The 19170-nt window shown below is 63.8% G+C and overlaps 2 protein-coding genes across 2 annotated transcripts; both read left to right on the top strand.

The window, feature by feature from the left end:
- Positions 1-963: 963 nt before the first annotated feature.
- On the top strand, positions 964-11046 carry NELFB (negative elongation factor complex member B). Its single transcript, XM_058524614.1, has 13 exons — positions 964-1285; positions 1487-1650; positions 1843-1942; positions 2347-2577; positions 4511-4696; positions 5415-5527; positions 6185-6287; positions 6533-6628; positions 6825-6967; positions 7064-7170; positions 9602-9743; positions 9875-9983; positions 10092-11046. The coding sequence occupies exons 1-13, from the start codon at positions 1184-1186 to the stop codon at positions 10236-10238; spliced, it is 1743 nt and encodes a 580-aa protein (XP_058380597.1). The 5' UTR covers positions 964-1183; the 3' UTR covers positions 10239-11046.
- A 2822-nt stretch (positions 11047-13868) lies between these two features.
- On the top strand, positions 13869-16963 carry TOR4A (torsin family 4 member A). The gene is made up of 2 exons (XM_058524616.1): positions 13869-14292; positions 15032-16963. The coding sequence occupies exon 2, from the start codon at positions 15069-15071 to the stop codon at positions 16314-16316; it is 1248 nt and encodes a 415-aa protein (XP_058380599.1). The 5' UTR covers positions 13869-14292; positions 15032-15068; the 3' UTR covers positions 16317-16963.
- Positions 16964-19170: the final 2207 nt, after the last annotated feature.

A 19170-nucleotide genomic window follows, 5' to 3' on the forward strand; every position in this document is an offset into this window, starting at 1 on the left:
CACCACGGAACCTGGGGCTCATGTTCGCAGTGAGTCAGGCTGCAACTCAGCCTGAGGGCCAACCCCCTTGGGTTAGCCTAGGGGTTAGACGCTCACAGCAACAAGAGGACAGCCGTTCTTTGCCACACTCCCACTGCGCACCCAGGTTGCTGCTAGGCACCCCCCATTGGAGGCGCGCACAGATTTTAGTCTTTGCGACAAGCCTATGGTGTGAACTTCGTCCCCGTTTGACAAGGAGGAAGCCAAGTCCCAGGGAGAGACAGGGTCATGCACCTGGTGGGACACAGGTGCAGGGAGCTTCTAGGGCGGCAGTGCCCCATTTCCTCAAGCAAAGATCTTCTCAACGTCAAAGGCTGCTGGGAGGTCAGCAACTGGATTTTTCACGGTTATAAAAATGGAATACACTCGGCTAAAATATCAGTTCTGAAATTCATAAAACAGGCCGACCCTGCCGGCCGTACCCCCTCTCCCGTGCCCCGCCCCCTCCTCCGATGTCCCCTCCCCGGGGGTCCCTCCCCCAGGTGCCCCTCAGCACCCCGCCCTCCCGCGGCCGACCCGGAGCGTCGGTTCTTCTGTGTCCTCGAGAGAAAGACGAGGCCAGAGACAGCGGACGCGGGCTGGACCGCAAACCGGGGATGGGCGGAGCCAGAGGCTTAGCGTGGGCGATGAAGCAGCGGGATGACCAGCCGCCCCAGATGCGGGAGGAGCGGCGGGGCGGGCGTGGCCGCGCGGATGGGGCGGGGCCTCGCAGGAGGGGAGGGGCCAGGAGAGCATGGGCGTGGCTGCGGGGACGGGGCGGGGCCCGACGGGGGCTGGCTGCGCAGACGGGGCGGGGCCCGGAGGGGATGGGCGGGGCCGCGCAGGCGGCTCTCATGTCCTCCGGGCACCGCCCTCCGCACGGCCGCTCTGTCTGGCGCCGGCCCCGGTTCCGCTCCCAGGAACCTCCGCGCGGCGGCGGCGGCCTGTCGGCGTGCGGTCTGGGCTGTGCGGGGCGGAAGCGGGTGGCCGCGGTCCGAGGGCAGCCGCGCTGTGGGCGGGACCGGCCGAGCTGGAGGGCGCCGGGGAGCGGAGCGCGGGCGGCCCCCGAGGCCCGGGCGAGCGGGCTGCTGGGGGACCTGCGGCGGCGCCGGGGGAGCGCGGCGGGGATGGGGCGCCGAGCCGGGCGGGGGCCGGGGCGTCGGCCATGTTCGCGGGGCTGCAGGACCTGGGCGTGGCCAACGGCGAGGACCTGAAGGAGACGCTGACCAACTGCACGGAGCCGCTCAAGGCCATCGAGCAGTTCCAGGTGGGCGGCCCTCTGCTCCCGGCGGCGGTCCGGGTGGCGCCGTCCGGCTCGTCGGGCGGCCCCGGCCTCGGCGGCCACCCCGCTGCCGGCAGCGTCGCGCAGCTGCCCCCGGGGCCTCGGGGCGGCCGAGCGCCCAGCCAGACGCGGCTGCGGCGGTCGCCCCCGAGTGACAGAGCCCCACGCCGATCCTCGCCTCCGCAGACCGAGAACGGCGTGCTGCTGCCCTCCCTGCAGTCGGCCCTGCCCTTCCTGGACCTGCACGGGACGCCGCGGCTCGAGTTCCACCAGTCGGTGTTCGACGAGCTGCGGGACAAGCTGCTGGAGCGCGTGTCGGCCATCGCCTCGGAGGGGAAGGCGGAGGAGAGGTAGGTGGGCGGGCGAGCGGATTCGCCGCGCTTACTGCCCCCTCGAGTGGACGTCTCAGCTCAACAGGGGGCGTCTGCCCCGAGTGTCCACCCGTGGAGACGCAGCTCCTCAGCCCTCGTGTGTCTGGGGACAGGTAGCAGCTGTTTCTTGCTCGATCCTGTGCTGCTTCCTTAGTCTTGCCAGTCTTCTAGGTACAAGAAACTGGAAGATCTTCTGGAGAAGAGCTTTTCCTTGGTGAAGATGCCGTCCCTGCAGCCGGTGGTGATGTGCGTCATGAAGCACTTGCCCAAGGTAACAGCGTGGGGCCAGCGTGCCCCCGGCTCTCTCTGCACAGCGCCCTGGCTTGGGGGCCGCTGCGTGTGCACTTGGTCCAGGCGTCCGTGTAGCTCTGGGGAGGTTTCCTGAGCTGCCTGCACGAGGCACGTTGTCGGTGCCGGCTTCCCCTTGTGAGCCACGCAGAGACTGAAGCGTGGCAGGTGAGTTGGAGTGTGGGGATCTTTTTGGGAAAGAGCTGTTTGTGTTCGGCCTGGCTGCCTGCACCTACCAGGGCCTGGGGGGCCAGTCACAAGTGTCTCCATTGGTCAGGGCTGGGCTGGAGGTGTTCTTTCCCGTGGGGGGCTGAGGCCTCTTGACCTGTCTTGAGGGAGACCCCAGGGCTCAGGCATTGCTCACCGGCAGCCTGTGGGGTCACGCAGGTTCCTGAGAAGAAGCTGAAGCTGGTGATGGCCGACAAGGAGCTGTACCGGGCCTGTGCTGTGGAGGTGAAGCGGCAGATCTGGCAGGACAACCAGGCGCTCTTCGGGGACGAGGTCTCTCCACTGCTGAAGCAGTACATCCTGGAGAAGGAGAGTGCGCTCTTCAGCACGGAGCTCTCCGTGCTGCACAACTTCTTCAGTCCCTCCCCCAAGACGAGGCGCCAGGGCGAGGTGAGGCAGGAGGCAGGGTTGTGTGCAGGGCCCTGGCCAGCCACTTGCGCACCCCGCGAGTGTGTCTGCTCCTGGAAGGGTCGGCTTGTATGTGTGGCTGGTGGGGGGGTGGTTTGCAGCGCTGTGCTTGGTGTGGCTCTGTTTGGTTTCATGAGCTTGGCACTGAAGGACTCGGCGAGGCTTTTTTCTTAAGCTTTCCAGTTTTCTTTCAACTCTGGGAAGTTTCCTGTGTTTTTATGTCTGACTCATTTGTCACTCTGACAAAGTTTTCTTGCCTGCCAACTAGGTGCCCGGACCCCTCAGTGACCCCGCAGGTCAGGGCGCCTGCCTGGGCCACTTGCTGTCGGGCAGGGGGTTGGGCAGTGGGTGCTATGCAGGAAATGGCAGTGGGTGCTATGCAAGCATTGGTCACCGAGAGCTTGAGGAGTGAACAAGGGTCGCTGAGGCACAAGGTTGCAGAGCGAGGCGAGGCAGGGCTGGGACGGACCGGGGCTCTGGGAGTGAGGAAGCCAAGCCATGAGGGTGTGTGAGCAGAGGCTTTGAGGGGCATTGGACCGAGGTTTCTGGGGACCAGGGAGGCCTGTGTGGCTGGAGCCGAGAGCAAGGGCGCGCGTGGGCAGGGTGAGGTCGGGAGAGCCAGAGGCCACCGTGCAGACCTGGCTGTTCCCGGGAGGTGGGTGTCACTGAGGTTGCCTGAGCTGGCTCCAGGAGGGGCTGCTCCATCTGGCGGGGAGGTGTTGGTGCTGTGGCCAGTCGCTGGCTGAGGGGCGTTTGGTGTTCTGTTGAGTTCTTTCACATTCAGGTTTCTACTCTGGGGTTTTGTGTGTTTGGTGTACTTAGGATCTAATCTAATGTTTGTTCCCAAATGTTTGGCCGGTGATGGCAGCATCGCTTCCCGAGCGGGCCACAAAGTGTGTGTCCGGGCCCTGCCTTCTTTGCCTTCCCGCCCGTCTTGGGGGAGCCTGGCCTCAGGCTGCGGGCTACCTGTGGGCTCCTGCTCCTTCTTCACGCTCCCCTCCAAGCCAGGGTCCCCCGTGAGAGCCTGGGTCCTTCCTCCTCTGGGCGTGGCATGCACCGCTGCCAGGAGAGAAAGTCCAGACAGGTTAATGTGTCGCCTCGTGGTCTCGGGGTGTGGGTCAGCTGACAGTGTGGCCCGTGGTTCTGTCCCCAGCTTTATCCTTTTGTTTGCATGTGATGTAGGGCTCAGGTCATGGTCAGGGTTGGTACATGTTAGCTGTTGTCACTGTTAGAGGTGCCCAGTACGTGGGTGCTCTGCTCATTGGGGTCCCTGAGGCCTGCTGCAGAATCCTCGGCAGGGGCCCTCAGGGCCTGTCAGGCCAGTCACTGCTGCTGCCACCCCTGCTGGCCTCTCCACTCACTCTGTCCAGCCTGGTGCCTGGGTTGCTCTGGGGTCCATCCCCCAGGTCACCCTGCACGTCCTTCACACCGTTAGTCCGAGCCCAGCCCCTGTTCACGCCCAGTGAGTAAAGCTCTCCTGTGGGCTGCAGCAGGAGCCACTCAAGTGGGCAGGGTGTGGAGGTGGGGGTCCCTGTCCAGGGACGAGTGCAGGTGCTAGAGGTGGGGCGGGGTGGCCTCAGCCTCAAGCTGCAGGAGGAGATGGGGAGTCAGGCGGATGGCAGCGAGGCCTTGACTGGGCCCTGAGGACGGTGGCCACTGTGTGTCCTCATCTGGGCCTGAGTCTCCACGCCAGCTGACTGGGTCACAGGCTGATGGCCTTTCAGAGAAGCTATGGGGCCTGATGTGGGTTTTCCCTCCTTAAAAACCAGACACGCCACCACCTGGCACAGAGCCAGCATTTAGTGACAGAGGAGATGTTTAGCACCAAACACACGGAAAGAATGAAGGGCAGGGGTCAGGTGGTGCTGTCGCTGGGGCTTGGTGACACCATGGCTGGGGGGCTCTCACCCACCAGGTGGTGCAGAAGCTGACGCAGATGGTGGGGAAGAACGTGAAGCTGTATGACATGGTGCTGCAGTTCCTGCGGACCCTCTTCCTGCGGACCCGAAACGTGCACTACTGCACGCTGCGGGCTGAGCTGCTCATGTCCCTGCACGACCTGGATGTCGGCGACATCTGCTCCGTGGACCCCTGCCACAAGGTGGTGGCCCCCGCCCGGCCCCCCTGCTCCTCTTCTCTCTGGTCTCTTCCTTGGCTTCTCTCTTCCCTCCTCTTGGATGCGATGGTCCTGGTACCTGGGCTCTGACTATCTGGCCACCTAGCCACCTCCTGGTGCCAGCCCCTCTGCCGACTGGACCAGGGGATGGGGTGTCCTCTGGGCACCTGACCCCGAGCCAGCTCCCCTGCATCTCCGTCTCTCGCCCGCTGTGTCTCTTCCTTCATTCCAGCCGGGGCAGGCTCCAGGGCCACTCCTGGACCCTTCCTCCAGCCTCCTTTGGTCTTCATGGGGCCTCTGGCCCTCCCCTGCTCCAGAGCCTTCCGGGGCTGCTCATTGGCGAGGTCTGTGCTGCAGGAATGGGCTTCCTGCACTGCTTTCATGTGCGGCATGGACAGACGCTGTGCAGCCCAAGGCGATGTCCTTCTCTGAGACTGCAGTGTCCACTTCCACAGGGGGTGCTGCCAGGCAGGCCCTTTTTAGAACAAAACACAAATAATGCCTCCTCCACGCACTGCCTGATCCGTGGGGACCTGGGCCCTTGGGCCTGCGCACCTTTGCGCTGTCCTGTTCCTGGCACCGAGCCAGGCCCCAGCCATGTGGGGTGATGGGTCCTGACATTTACCCGAGGCTTGGGCAGCGGCTGCACCTGAGGGAGAGGCGAGGGCTAGTGTCCTGTCCTGACCGGGCTTCCTCCCTGCAGTTCACCTGGTGCCTGGACGCCTGCATCCGTGAGCGGTTCGTGGACAGCAAGAGGGCCCGGGAGCTGCAGGGGTTTCTTGACGGAGTGAAGAAGGGGCAGGAGCAAGTCCTGGGGTGAGAATCGGCCTTTGCGGGCACCCCCAGCCCCCAGGGTCCTGTCCACAGGTGTCCAGGTGAGACGCTGTGTCCACTTGGGAGTGGGGTGTTTATTCCAGTCCGTATCAGGAGAACTGTGCGGAACCCCACACCTGCAGATGAGAAACTTGGCTGCTGGGGACGAGACTGTCGTAGTCTCGGGCGAGCGGGGCGCCCAGGCCGGGGCTCTGGTGTCAGTAGTCAGCCCCTGCCTGTGAACTGAGGGGCGGGTGGCCAGCCCCATCTTGGGGGCCTGCTGTGCCCAGAGGTGGTGGGACCTGGTTCCCGGCCTCGTCCTCTCTCAGTGGGCTCCGTCCAGCCCCCTTCCGTGGCTCCTTCTCCCTGTGATTGTCACTGTGGGATTCTGGCTGAATTTATGGAGTCTGGGTCAGGTTCTCAGAACCAAAATGGAACCTTAATTTTTTTAAAAACTTATGAATTCTTCAGTTTTTTGAGTAAGTTAAGGGTGAGTTATGAACTTGAGATTTTCTTTGAAAGAAGTGCAGAGTGGGATGGGCTTGCTCTGTGTAGAGGAGCCATTTCCCCAGGTCAGTGGCTGAGGCAGCCCAGCCGGTGGCCGCCCCTCGGTGGGCTGGGAGCCTCCCATGTTGATGCCACATGGGCTCGTCCTCGCAGGGATCTGTCCATGATCCTGTGTGACCCCTTTGCCATCAACACCCTGTCGCTGAGCACCGTCAGGCACCTCCAGGAGCTGGTCGGCCAGGAGACGCTGCCCAGGGTGAGTGCGCTTGGCTGGCTGTAGGCTGCCTCCTGGGTGGGCCTGTGGGTGTGGACCGCTGGTGGCCAGGCCCACACCTGCCCCCAGTGAGAGCACCCACTCCCCACGCACGGGCGGAGGGTGTGTGGAGCCTTGTGAGTGAAGCCGATGGTCCTGGTCGCAGCTCCAGGACACCGCTGGGCGACAGCGAGGTCAGGGGAGAGTGAAGCTCAGGTGAGCTCGTGCTGACAGCTGTTTCCCTGCAGGACAGCCCCGATCTCCTCCTGCTGCTCAGGCTGCTGGCGCTGGGCCAGGGGGCGTGGGACATGATCGACAGCCAAGTGTTCAAGGAGCCGAAGATGGTAACGGGACTCGGCCGCAGTCCTTTTTCCCGCTGTCCCACGAGGGGCTGTGGGGCTGAGGAAGATCGGGGAGGTGGGGTCTCAGGAGGTGGGAAGGAGGGACGGGTCCCCAGCCGACATCCAGGGAAGATGGCGCCCCGGAGGTGGCTGAGGGTAGGGACAGTGCGGGACGAGCTCTCGGGCCTCTCCTGCCCAGGAGGCAGAGCTCATCACCAGGTTCCTGCCCACGCTCATGTCCTTCGTGGTGGACGACCACACCTTCAACGTGGACCAGAAGCTCCCGGCCGAGGAGAAAGCCCCAGTCACGTACCCAAGCACGCTGCCAGAGAGTTTCACCAAGTACGGGCTTGCGGGGCTGCGGTGGGGGGCTCGTGCCACAGGTGCCCTCGGAGGCTGCGTGGATGCGCTCCTCGGGCTGACCGTGTGCGGGCGCAGGTTCCTGCAGGAGCAGCGCATGGCCTGTGAGGTGGGGCTGTACTACGTACTGCACATCACCAAGCAGAGGAACAAGAACGCGCTCCTCCGCCTTCTGCCGGGGCTCGGTGAGTCTGCGTGGCGCCTGTGCCGTCCCTGCCCTCCACCCCGCTGCCCCACCCAACGGCTAGCTTGCTTTACTCTCAGGTGTGTCTTCTGGAGGTTATTGGGTGCAAAATCGAGAGGAGCGCAGCTTTGTCCTCTCACGGATGCTCTCCACTCTTGTCACCATTTGTTAAAGAGTCCTTTCCACTGTGGTAGGAGAGCCGCCTGAATTTTATCCTAACTGGCAAGGGGTGTGGAGCTCCTCAAGTATCCAGACGATTGAGACAGCCCACCTCCAAGGCAGTGAAGAGGCCACTGCCCCCCAGGATCCTCTAGCTGCATGTGGGGGTGGGTTGCTGCAAGCCAGGAAGAAGAGGGAGGGGTCTGAGCGGACCCCTTCAAGAGTAAGCTCCAGGGCCGGTCTGGTGGCTTAGCGGTTAAGGGTGCGCGCTCCACTGCTGGTGGCCCGGGTTCGGATCTTGGGCGTGCACCGATGCACGACTTGTCAAGCCATGCTGTGGCGGCATCCCATATAAAGTGGAGGAAGATGGGCACGGATGTTAGCCCAGGGCCAGTCTTTCTCAGCAAAAAGAGGAGGATTGGCAGATGTTAGCTCAGGGCTGATCTTCCTCACAAAAAAAAAACCGAGTGAGCTGCAGGTCAAGTCAGGGAGAAGGGGCCTCTAGGAGCACCTGGCCTTCCCTGCACACCAGCCTGGGCCTCCTCTGGCTCAGGTCTTGTCTGGGGTGTTGAGGTTTCTTCATCAAGATCTTGCACGTTCCTTGCTAAGTGTGTTTCTAGGTCATTGATGCGTCTGACGATGGTGCATGTGTTATGTCTATTTGTGGCTGTTAATTTATACTCAGCTGCTACCTAACCCAACAACACGAACTTGTTCTGGACCAGGTCAGGAGTCTGCAGTGAATCTCCCGGGGCTAAAGTCAAGGTGTGGGCAGGGCTAGCTCCTTCTGGAGACTCCAGGAAGAGTCCATTTCTTAGTCTCCTCCAGCTTCTAGAAGCCGCCCGCCTCCTCGGCCCCCGGCCCCCTCTTTCATCCTCACAGTTCATCCTTCCAGCTTTGCCCGTCCGCATCTCTCTCTGACTCTGGCCCTCCCGCCTCCTGCCTCCGTCCCATAAGGACACTGTGATGACATTGGGCCCACCTGGGTCATCAAGGGTCATCTCCCATCTCGGGGCCCCTTGCCACACGAGGTAGCACGTCCACAGACGCCTGGATTGGAACGTGGTTGTCTCTCAGGGCCATCCTGCCGGCCACAGGGGCTGCAGCTTCTGTCTGTTTTTGGAGACTTCTGGGAACGCGGTTATAAGTAACTGGGATTTGCCTCATCCTTTCTGTTCACTTCAGTACTCTTGTTTCTTTCTCTCGTCTAATTGTGTCGGCTAGAAATGGGGTGTCCTCCCTGCGGTGGGAGCATCGCTTTTCCGGCCGTGCGCAGCCGCCCGGCTGGCTGGGATGGGATCTTTTCGTCCCGTTCAGGAAGCATGCACGTGTTCTTTTATGTGCTCGGTAGGTTCTAGTAAGAACAGCGTTGATTTTTACATTCTCTTCTGTTTACTTTTTCACTTTCTGTTGTGGGAATCTTGATGAAATGGGAAGAGCAGAGTGAAGCCTGGGCCCATCGCCCACCTTCACGGTCACCTCCCCTGGTCATGGTCTGGCCACAGGGCCAGACTCCCAGCATGCCGCCTCTGCATGACGGGCGGGTGTCTTGACAAAGGACGCTCTTAGACACCGTGCCCACAGCTCACGGTTGCATCTGGGTCCAGGCCCGGTGGTGGCCCTGTTCCCTGATCATCACGTAACATCTTGTACCGACGGTTTGTTCAGGTCGGGATTTGAGGAGGGGCCACACTTCACTCTGGCGTTTCCTCGTCGCCCCCAGGTCTCTCAGTCTGTAGGGCTGAGTGGAATACGGGGAACCAGGGCGTTTGTTCCCTGGTCAAGACTTTGCTGGTGGCGTCCCCTGGTGTCGTAACCGTGCGCCTGCTGCATGTCCTGTAAACTGGCCGCTGGCCGTAAGGCCTACCAAGACTCAGTCAGGTGTGTGGCAGGAGTGCACCTCAGTGCAGCTGGTGGCGCCTGGCTCTCCTGGTGACAGTCACGTTGAGTAGCTTCGTGGGCTCAGGTGGCGTCAGCCAGATCCGTTGTGACAAAGTTCCCTGTCGGTGTTTCTGTAATAGCTGCCACAGCCGTCGTATCTGGGTGTTTGCCCCCTGCCATCCGGCCCCGACCCCCGCCCCGCCCCTGGCCGCACCTCCGTCTGCCTCCCCTGTCCAGGCCCAGGTTCTGGCTCTCAGGAAAACCCGGCACCCCATCCTCAGAACTCGTGCTCCTTTCTGGTCTCCCCACAATTGGAGGTCTGAGAGACAGAGGGTGGCCTGGGCAAGGGCTTTGGGTGGTGGGCCCGGCCGCTGACGCTGCTCTGCCTGCAGTGGAGACCTTTGGCGACCTGGCGTTTGGTGACATCTTCCTCCACCTGCTCACGGGGAACCTGGCACTGCTGGCCGACGAGTTTGCCCTGGAGGACTTCTGCAGCAGCCTCTTCGATGGCTTCCTCCTCACCGCCTCCCCCAGGTGCCCACCTCTCAGTCCATGTCCCTGAAGCCTGGGTCCCGGGGTGGGGGGGGGGGGTGCTGGGACCGGTGGAACAGCTGGGCGGGCGGGCGGCTTTGGGCCCCCTGCAGCCTGGCGGTGGCCTCTTCCAGGAAGGAGAACGTGCAGCGGCACGTGCTGCGGCTCCTCGTCCACCTGCACCACCGGGTGGCGCCGTCCAAGCTGCAGGCCCTGCAGAAGGCGCTGGAGCCCACGGGCCAGGTGGGTGCCCGGCCATACCCCTGCCCCCTCCGTGTCTGCACGTCATGAGTGTGGACACGCTCTGCTGAGCCCTGGGGCTTGCCCCGAAACCGTGCGCTTTCCCCACAGAGCGGAGAGGCGGTGAAGGAGCTCTACTCCCAGCTCGGCGAGAAGCTGGAGCAGCTGGACCATCAGAAGCCCAGTCCAGCCCAGACTGCAGAGACCCCGGCCCTGGAGCTGCCCCTTCCCACTGTGGCCGCCCCAGCTGGGCTCTGAGGCTTCACCTGGGGCCCCTGGGGAGTGGACAGTGGACAGGGCCCCTGCTGTGGTCAGTGGCCCTGGCTGCCAGAAGAGGCTTCCTGGACCTGCAAGGCTGGGGCCCTGAGTCTCTTGGAGGCAGACCGGCTGCTCATGGGGTTGGGGCTGGGCTACGCCGAGCCCCCTCGACCGTCCTGTGGGTGGGGCACCCCTCCTCTGGCCTCAGCCCTGCTGTGTCCTGGGAGGTGTGTGCTGTCCATGCAAATGGGACCTATGTCCCTGCCCCTCAAGGGCTCCCGGCTGGCTCCGTGCAGCACAGGCCTTGCTCCGGGTCTGCGGTGCCCAGCCTGGCCCCTTGCACCCCCCTGCCCTGGAAAGCTTGCTCATTCCTGCCCTGCATTGTGGGTTTCCATGCTGTGGGGGAGACAGATGGGCAGTAGTTGGGATTAGGAAAAAGCCACCTGTTCTCCAAGGGGAGAGGGTAGGGGGCCGAGGCTGAGGGGAAAGGGGCTGGGCCAGCGCATTGGCACTGATGGGCTAGAGCCTGTAGGATGTCTGCAGATGGAGCCCAGCTCCCTCCCAGGAGTCCCTGAGGTTTGACAGTGGATGGTCTGCTGACCCAGCCGCAGGCAGAGAGGGCCGTCCCCCTCGCCACCAGCACCTGTGTAGCAGGGATGGCTGAGGAAAGCCCAGGCCCCTCACCTGCTGCCTCAGTTTACCCTGGGAGCACTGTGCTCCTGTTCAGCTGCACCATCTTGGTCAGGTGAGGGACAGCTGTCGCACACGTGAGGCTTTCACTCATGTAAATAAAAGGCATTTTGGTAAATCGGCGGATGAGCTGTTTGCATGCACCCCGGAGGATGGTTCAGTGCAGGGTGGGCAGGGGCCTTAGGGGCATTTCCGTCTGTGGGACATGGTCTGGACACTCGGTCCTGCCGGTGAACAGCAGCCATGGGAGGTAAGGCCTGGGCGTGGCCGTGCTCTGTCCAGGCTGCTCGGGGCCCTGAGTCTGACTGCAGTCAGCTCTGGGTGGGCCTCACTGCTCACCACCCGTGGTGACAGCTGTGTGGAGGTCACTGTGATCTTGACAGGTGCAGCCCTGCAAGTGTGAGAGGAACTGGAGACACCCACAGAGACATAGCAGGAAAGCAAAGATGTGGGGACATGGGCATCGGGGGTAAGGAGGAGCCCACTCTCTTTTTAAGGCATAGGAAATACAGGTTTGTGCCCTGATGGAATGAATGACCCAGTGAGTGGAAAGTGGAGTGGGAGGGGACAGCTGGGCTGTCATTGAGTGGGCCAGTGGGGGTGGGGCCAGGGCACAGGTGGGGGTCTTCTCGAGACCAGGGACATTCTCAGGGGGGAGGCAGGTCTGTGGGTGCAGAGACTGGGGGGGTCCCCTTCCAGCTGCTTCCATCTTCTCCGGGAAGCAGAGGGAAGGTCCTGGGGTGGGAGGCAGGACTGGGGTGGAGTAGGGCTAAGGAGAGAGGACAGGGAAAGATTTCAGCCATGGGAGGAGTGTGTGAGCCCACCGGGCCCCTCGTGACCCACCTGAGGCTCGTGGTCAAGATGGACAGAGACGGGTCAGCATGGGTGGGCTCCTCCAGCCCAGAGGAAGGGACCATGGACTGGAGGCCCCAGTGGATGAGGGGTCGTGGGGTGGAGGCCGTGAGCTGCAAGAACAGGGTGGGGGTGGGGGGCTGCAGCTGTTGGCGACGAGGAGCCCATGGAGGGACGGAGAGATAGTGTAGGGGGTGGTGGCTGAGAGAGCAGAACTCCCCTACAGGACAAGGCAGAGCTGCAGGGGTGACAGTGACCCCGGGGAAATGCTGTTGGGAAACTGGGGAGGATGGGGGAGGGGGAGGTGTGTTCTGAGACGTGAGCCTCCTCACCAGGAATTCGGGAAGGAGAGGAGCGGGGGGCGCCCGCCCATCTCCAGCCAGCAGCTGGGTAGAGTCCCCACTGGGGTGAAGGGTCTGCAGAGAAGAGGTTGCAGACACAACTGTGAATCTGGGGTGTGCACAGGAAAAAGGTGGGAGGGGAGGCCTCTCGGAGCGGGGCACAGGGTGTGGTGGGGTTGGTCCAGCAGGACATGGAGAGGTGGGGTCCTGGGGCCCCCTCACCCCTGGAGGTGGGGGAGAAGGTACAGGGAGGCGAGGCCTTAGCCCCAGGCTCAGATTCACCCTTGACCCCACTGGGGGTGGACCCTCCGGGCCTGATTTTCTTGACTCCTGCCATGCCCAGTGTACAAGCCCCTCCTCACTCCAGTGATGGGTCTCCAGACCCCAGAGGGTTTGGTGGATCAGCCTCTGGTAGAAGTGGCCAGCTGGCCGCTGGAGACAGGCCTGCCCCCACTGCAGTTTTTCTTGTATCTGCCTCTTGAGGCCCCCTGGTGTCCTCCCTGTGTCAGAAGCAGCTTGGAAACTAGAAAAAGTCCAGGGCCTTGAAGGACCCACCTGCCCCCACCCCATGCTGGGGCCACGGAAAGGGGCAGGGCCTGGACAGACAGTGTCCTTCCCACTCCAGTCCTGGGAAGGCCTGTGTGGGCTGAAAGCACCGCTAGGCCACATGGTGGGTGAAGCGCCCGAGGGGTCCCCAAGCACTGGGCCCTGGGCAGAGGAGGGGCAGCGGCCGGGGAGCAGCCCTGAGGCTGGAAAGAGGACCTGGAGAAGCAGCTGTGTCTCAGTGCAGCGATCCTGCAGAGGGCACTGCACAGATGGACAGACAGGAGCTCCCACGTGCCACCAGGAGGCCTGGGAAGCCCATGTTCTGGAGAGAACGGGACACAGGCCCAGAACTGACCTTTCCCTGACGCAGGAGGGACCTGTGTGGGCAGAGGGGTGGCGGGAGGGAGGCTGAAGAGGGACAAGAAGCTGGGAGGAGTGGGGGCCATGGGCAGGACAGACTGTAGGGTGGGGCCCTGAGCCAGGGGAGTCAGGACTGCCACCGTGCCTGCGGGGTGCCGGATGGCTTGGGGGCATTACTGGTTGACAGGAGGGCCGCAGACTGGCCTGGGCCAAGGTGAGGGACTTTCAGGCTGGGCCTGGCAGAGAACAGCTCCTTGGTCAGAATGGGAGGAGGGGAGGCCCATCTGTGCAGAGATGGGAAAGGGGGTGGCCAGGGAAGGGTCCAGAGACCCCATCTGCCAACTTGTGACCCAAGTTCTGCCTGAATTTTCTCCCCCACCAGGACTCTGAGCCACACGTGGGGGACCTTCCCCAGTTCCAGAACTCTGCCCCTGCTTGTGCTGCCCTGTCCTCTGGGGGGAGGGGGGGACTCTAGGCTGGGGACAGGGGAAGAGGAAGGGGAGGTGGGGGCGATGTAGCCCCAGGCCCTGGTAGAGGAGGAGGGGGAGGAAAAGGAAATGAGACCTACTCTGGGGGCCCCAGACTGGGGTCAGGGGAGGGGGAGGGGTGGTGGGGGAGAAGAGAATAGGGAGGGGTTAGGGGAACATCAGCTGGGCAAAGGACCCTGCCCTCCCCTCTCTTGCCCTACTCCCCTTCTTGCTTAGAGGCAGCCTGGAAACCCCACCACCGACGGGGGGGGGGCCCTGTGGGGGTCAGGTGCAAGTGGAGATGTCGCTGGGGTGGTGGGGGTTCTTAGAGGGCAGACTGAGGTGTAAGGGCGGTGGATCCTGGCGAAGGGGATGCCCTCAGCCTCACTAGATGTCCTGAGCCTGGACGGAGGGAGGAAGGCTTGGAGGGCTGCAGGGCTGAGGAGGGTAGGTGACCTGCTGGCCCAGGGTCCTGGGCAAGCCAGCCAGACCTCCCCATCTGGCGCCTCAGTCCAGCCTAAGTCCCGCCCTCGCCGCACCCCTGACTCACTTCCTTTGCATAGAAGCGGAAACCTCTCGGAGCTTCCTCTGTTCATCTCAGGACGCTCCCTGGGGACCCGCAGGTGTTGCTGCCCACCAGGCTTGAGCTGGCCCAGCCAGGCCCCTGACCCCACCTCAACCCTCACCAGGAAGCCGGCATTTTCCGCTTCCTGAGTCGTGGGCCTCATCGTCTGGTGGCGGCAGGGTGCTGCCCTGGGGACTGAGGGCCAGCAGGAGCCTGACCTCACACAGCTGCAGGTATGGGGGGTGGGTCTGCCCTGTGTCTCTCCAGCGCTGTCTCTGTGGCTCTGTCCCTCCTCCAGTTCATCTTTCTGTCCCTCTTTCCACCCCACCCCGACCCATCTCTGGGGGGCTGCTGCCACTCCATCAGTGTGTTCACTGGAGGGTGTTGGAAGAATCCCAGTTTGGGGACTGGGAGGCCTAGGTTCAGGCTGGGGCCAGGTCTGGGGCCCATTCTGGAAAGCAGTTCTAGCCAGACCCTCTCCCCAGTGTCTTCAGTGTGTGGGGGCCATCTCTGAACTCCGGGGGTGCTCCTCCCCCTGCTTCCCGTGACCCCCTCTAGGGACGCCGAGGGCCCCTGGCGCCCCGGAGTCCGAGCTGCGGGCGGGGGCGGGGTCCGGCCTTGACCCTTCTTCACCCCTAATCGGCGCCTGGTCTGCAGCGACTCCTCCTCCAGGAAGCCAGGGAGGCTGCCCGATAAGCTGTGCCTCCCCCCATCCCCCCCCCCCCCCCCCCGCCACTTCCTCAAGGCCGCGTCTGTTTATGGGCGGACCCTAGAGATTTGCATTGGGGCCCCGCGGGGAGCCGCTTCCTGGTCAGGGGGCGACTCCCGCCCAGCGAGCCCAGGACCAGGCCCTGGCCGTGGCACAGCCCGGACCGCGCTCTGGGGCCTTTCCAGGCTGTTGAGATCACTCCGGGGAAGGGGCCCAGTCGGCCGTGCGGAAGTCTGGAGACCCTCTCCGTCTTCCTGTTGCAGGGAGGGCGACCTGCATGCCGAGCGCAGCCCTTGCGCCATGGACCGCAGCCAGCCCAGCCTGGAGCCCGCGGCCATGGCCCCCGGCGCCCCCGGCCCGAGCGTGATCGCGCCCGTGCGCGCCGTGGTGCGACTGCGCCGCCGTGTGTGCCTCCTGCGCAAGCGACGCCTCCCGCCGCCGGGCCAGGCGCCGGACTCTGGGCCCCAGGCGCCGCGCGCGGAGCCTAACCAGCCGCGATTCTTCACCTTCGACGGCCCCGCCGAGCTGTCCTCGAGGACGCCGCGCAAGAGGCGCCGGCGCAGCCGCGTGGTGCTCTACCCGGAGACCTCACGCAAGTGCCGGCCGCGCGCGGAGCACCGGAGCCGCGCGCAGTGCTGCCTGTTGTTGCTCGTGGCCATCGTGGGCTTCCAGGTGCTCAACGCCATCGAGAACCTAGACGATAACGCTCAGCGCTACGACCTGGACGGGCTGGAGAAGGCGCTGCAGCGCGCCGTGTTTGGCCAGCCGGCTGCCGTGGGGCGCATCGTGACGCTGCTGCGGGACTACCTGGCCACGCACGTGCACAGCCGCCCGCTGCTCCTGGCACTGCACGGGCCCAGCGGTGTGGGCAAGAGCCACGTGGGCCGCCTGCTGGCGCGCCACTTCCGCGCGGTGCTCGAGGACGGCGCGCTTGTACTGCAGTACCACGCGAAGCACCACTGCCCCGAGCCGCGCGCCGCGCAGGACTGCCGAGAGGAGCTGGCGCAGCTCGTGGCCGACGTGGTGGCGAGGGCCGAGGCGGAGGAGAAGACCCCGCTCTTGGTGCTCGACGAGGTGGAGCTCATGCCGTCGGCGCTGCTGGATGAGCTGCACGGCTTCCTGCAGCCGCAGCGCTCCCACCCCTTCCATAACGCCATTTATGTGCTGCTCAGCCGCACCGGGGGCGCGGAGATCACGCGCTTCGTGCTGCAGAACGCATCCCGGGCGCTGCCCCTGCGCCCCGACGGTGCCCACAGTGCCCAGGCCGCGGCGGCCGCGCGGGCTGAGGAGGAGCTGCGCGCCAGCCTGCAGGCGCTCCTGGTTCGTGAGCACCCGCTGTGGCAGGTGGCGGCCATTGTGCCCTTCCTGCTGCTGGACAAGCGGGACGTGGTCAACTGCTTCCGGGACGAGATGGCCGCGGAGGGCTTCTTCCCGGAGCAGGCCCGCGCCGAGCTCCTGGCGGCGCAGCTTAGCTACCACCAAGTGGCGGGCCGCGAGTTCGCCGTCACTGGCTGCAAGCAGGTGGTGGCCAGGGTGAACCTCTTGTAGCACAGGCGCAGCTGGACACGGTGGACGCTAGCAGGACCAGGGGACGTTTGGGTTGATGGCGGCAGTAGGAGGGAGGGGACCCTGTGGACTTGCCCCAGGTCCCTGAATCCCCTAATAAATCTGTCGGTGGCCCCCTGGCTGGTTCACACTGGGACCTAGGGAAGCTGGTGGGGGTGGGTCAGCTCTGAGCTCCCACTTCTAATTCCAGCCGCCTCAGAGCCCCCAGTCTACCATCTCCGGTCTGATCCTTAACTCAGCACCTGCTGTGTGCCCCACATGGCAGGCACCCCAGGAGGTGGGCAGCCTGACGCCACAGTACAGAGGATGAGTGACCTCAGAGAGGGTGCGCAGCTGCCAGGGTCACCCAGCTGATCCCCTTCAGAGCTAGATGTGACCTTGGCTCTGTGGGGTGCCTGCAGCAGCCATCGCACACACCAGCCCCCCCCTGCTCACTGACTCACCTGGGGGCCCAAAGGCCTGGATGCTTCTCCATTGCCTGACCAGTGCGGACTGCCTGGATTTCTTGTGGCCTCTGGGCCAGGAGCTCCTGGAAGGCCATGGGGTGGATGGGTGTCTCCACTCAATGAGCTGATCCAGTGGAGTCTTCTGAATGCTCTGGAAGGGGGGACTCTCAGGGTAACAGTGGTAGGAGGTGGGTGGGGGGCCCTGAACTCTTGGATCCCCCTGTCTTAGCCACCAACCTGCTCCAGGGCACTGACCTGGGAGAGGTTATCTGAGTCGGGATCCCTTAGACGGCTGCAGAGGTGAGGACTCCTGGCTCCCAGTGTTTCCCAGGGCTGAGGTGAGGGTCTCACCCTGGCGCCTTCCCAGTGGCCCGGCAGCCCCATCCCCCCGTCCCCCCCATCCGCAGCAGTCGCGTTTCCGGGAGCCGGATGCCTGCGGAGCCCGCTGTCCGGGGCGGGGCGCGCGCGCGGCCGAAGCTCTGGGGGAAGGTGTTGCGGGCGCCTTTGCGCCTGGGCTCCCCAAGGGCGGCGGGATGGCCCCTGTGCTGCCGCCTGGTGGCCGGGGTCGCGGGGGCGTGTTCCGCGTCTCCCCGCCGCCCTCGCCGCGGGCCCAGCCCATTTGGGGCGGGGGGGAAACCATGCACAGACGACAACTACGCGACACCAAATCCCAAGAGGGGCCGGGAGGGGGCGCCGCCGGGGTGCAGCGGGCCGTGCCGGGAGCTCGGGCCCCGGGCGCACGCGGTGAGGACGCGCGCGAGCTCGTGCCGAGTGGACACGGCGTGAGCATGAGCGCCCTCCCCCACCACGAAGTCGCCCGGACCCCTGCTCTCGGAACCCTGCGCGACCACCTGGGCTGGTGTCCCTAGAGCCGCTCGCAGGCCGGCTCCCCGAGGGTCCGGCGCGGTCGGAGGCCCCTCCCCCGCCATCTCTTCTCGCCCCGGTGGTCGTCCGCGGACCTGCGCCGAGGTCTGTCCGAGGGAGACGGGACTTGTGTCCCCCGGCCCCGGGGATCTCTCGGACCGAGAGAAGCGGCTGGCGGCCGAGCCGCGCGCAGACCCGGGCGCAAGGCAGGAGGGGCGGGGAGGGGGCGCGTCCTGCCCGGAGAGGCCGCTCCTCCTGCCCGACGGCTCCTGGGGCGGAGCTGGCCGGGTCCGGGCGCCCCCGGACCAGGACCGTGTCGGCCCCGCTCAGCGCCCGCCGCGTGCGGCGGCGGGGAAGGAGCCCCACCCCCCCCGGGGCCGAACGTGCGACGGGGGCGCCCGGCCCTCCGTCCAGGCGCGTGTCTTGCCTCCGGGCGTGTGGCGGGACGGCACCTTGTCGACTAACACTGCCTTCTGGCTGTCCGGCTTGTTCTGCGGCGCTTTTTTCTTGTCTTGCTTGTTTTGTGTGGCCCTCCCCATGGCCAGCCGCCGTCCTCCTTGACTGTTGGCAGTGAGACCCGTGCTCCGCCCTCACCGGGCAGGTAAAGCCTTTCGTCGCCGTCCAACGCGAGGGCGTTCTCATCAGGGCCTTCACCTCTGCCTTTTGTTCAGCCCCGCACTGCAGACATTATTATTCCGTTTAATTTGTGTTGACTTTCTATGAACCAGTTCCTCCTTTTCCAGGTGCCCTGTTATAACCAGGGCTCCGGTTCCGTCCTGCCTGGGACTGCCTCCGGGCCCTTTCTTTCCTTCCGTGGGTCAGTTTGTCTCCCTGGGGCGGTGCTGTCCCCGTGGCTACAGCCTCCGTCGGGAGGCGCCCTGAGAGCTGGCCTTCTTCTTGAAGAGTCACTTGGCTCTTCTCCGGCCTTTTTTCTTTGAACTTGATTTTGTTAGATTCTTTGAAAGACCTTTTAGGGTATGACTGGAATTGCATTGACTCTGCAGGTCAATTTGGGGACTATTGATCCCTTTACAAGACATTCATGAAGGCCCGATTTAATGTCTTTCAATAAGGCTTTGTAATTTTCTGCAGACAGGTCTTGCTCATCTTTGTTAGATTTATTCCTAGAAACCATAGAATTTTTGGTTGGTGTTATAAAGGCTTCCTGTTGTGTAATGTAACATACATGGAGAAAAATGTATAAAGGAAAATATGGACATTCAATGTTTATGACAAAGCAAGTGCCCATGTGCTTACCATCCAGATCAGGAACCAGGACCTGGTCAGTCTCCCAGGAGGGAGTCCCTGCTGCTCACTGGCCTCCCTGTGCCTGCACTCCCCCACCCTGACCCCACCCCAGGGGAGAACCGCCCAACCTGCAAGATAATTCCCACCTTGTTTTCTTCACACTTCAACCACCTAACTTTACAACCCGAACCCGTCTAGTTTAGTTTGATTTTTTTGTTGTAGCTTCTTGATTCTTTATTTTTAAAAACAGCTTGTTGGAGGTGTCATTGACATACCAC

Source organism: Diceros bicornis, chromosome 28 (assembly GCF_020826845.1).
Source record: "Diceros bicornis minor isolate mBicDic1 chromosome 28, mDicBic1.mat.cur, whole genome shotgun sequence".
NCBI lineage: Eukaryota > Metazoa > Chordata > Mammalia > Perissodactyla > Rhinocerotidae > Diceros > Diceros bicornis.

Excerpts from the sequence above, each read along its gene's own strand:
- NELFB (XM_058524614.1), top strand. The coding sequence starts at position 1,184 with ATGTTCGCGGGGCTGCAGGACCTGGGCGTGGCCAACGGCGAGGACCTG. Across the intron at positions 6,629-6,824 it reads TGTTCAAGGAGCCGAAGATG|GAGGCAGAGCTCATCACCAG; the intron begins GTAACGGGACTC and ends TCTCCTGCCCAG. Across the intron at positions 7,171-9,601 it reads CCGCCTTCTGCCGGGGCTCG|TGGAGACCTTTGGCGACCTG; the intron begins GTGAGTCTGCGT and ends CTCTGCCTGCAG.
- TOR4A (XM_058524616.1), top strand. The coding sequence starts at position 15,069 with ATGGACCGCAGCCAGCCCAGCCTGGAGCCCGCGGCCATGGCCCCCGGC.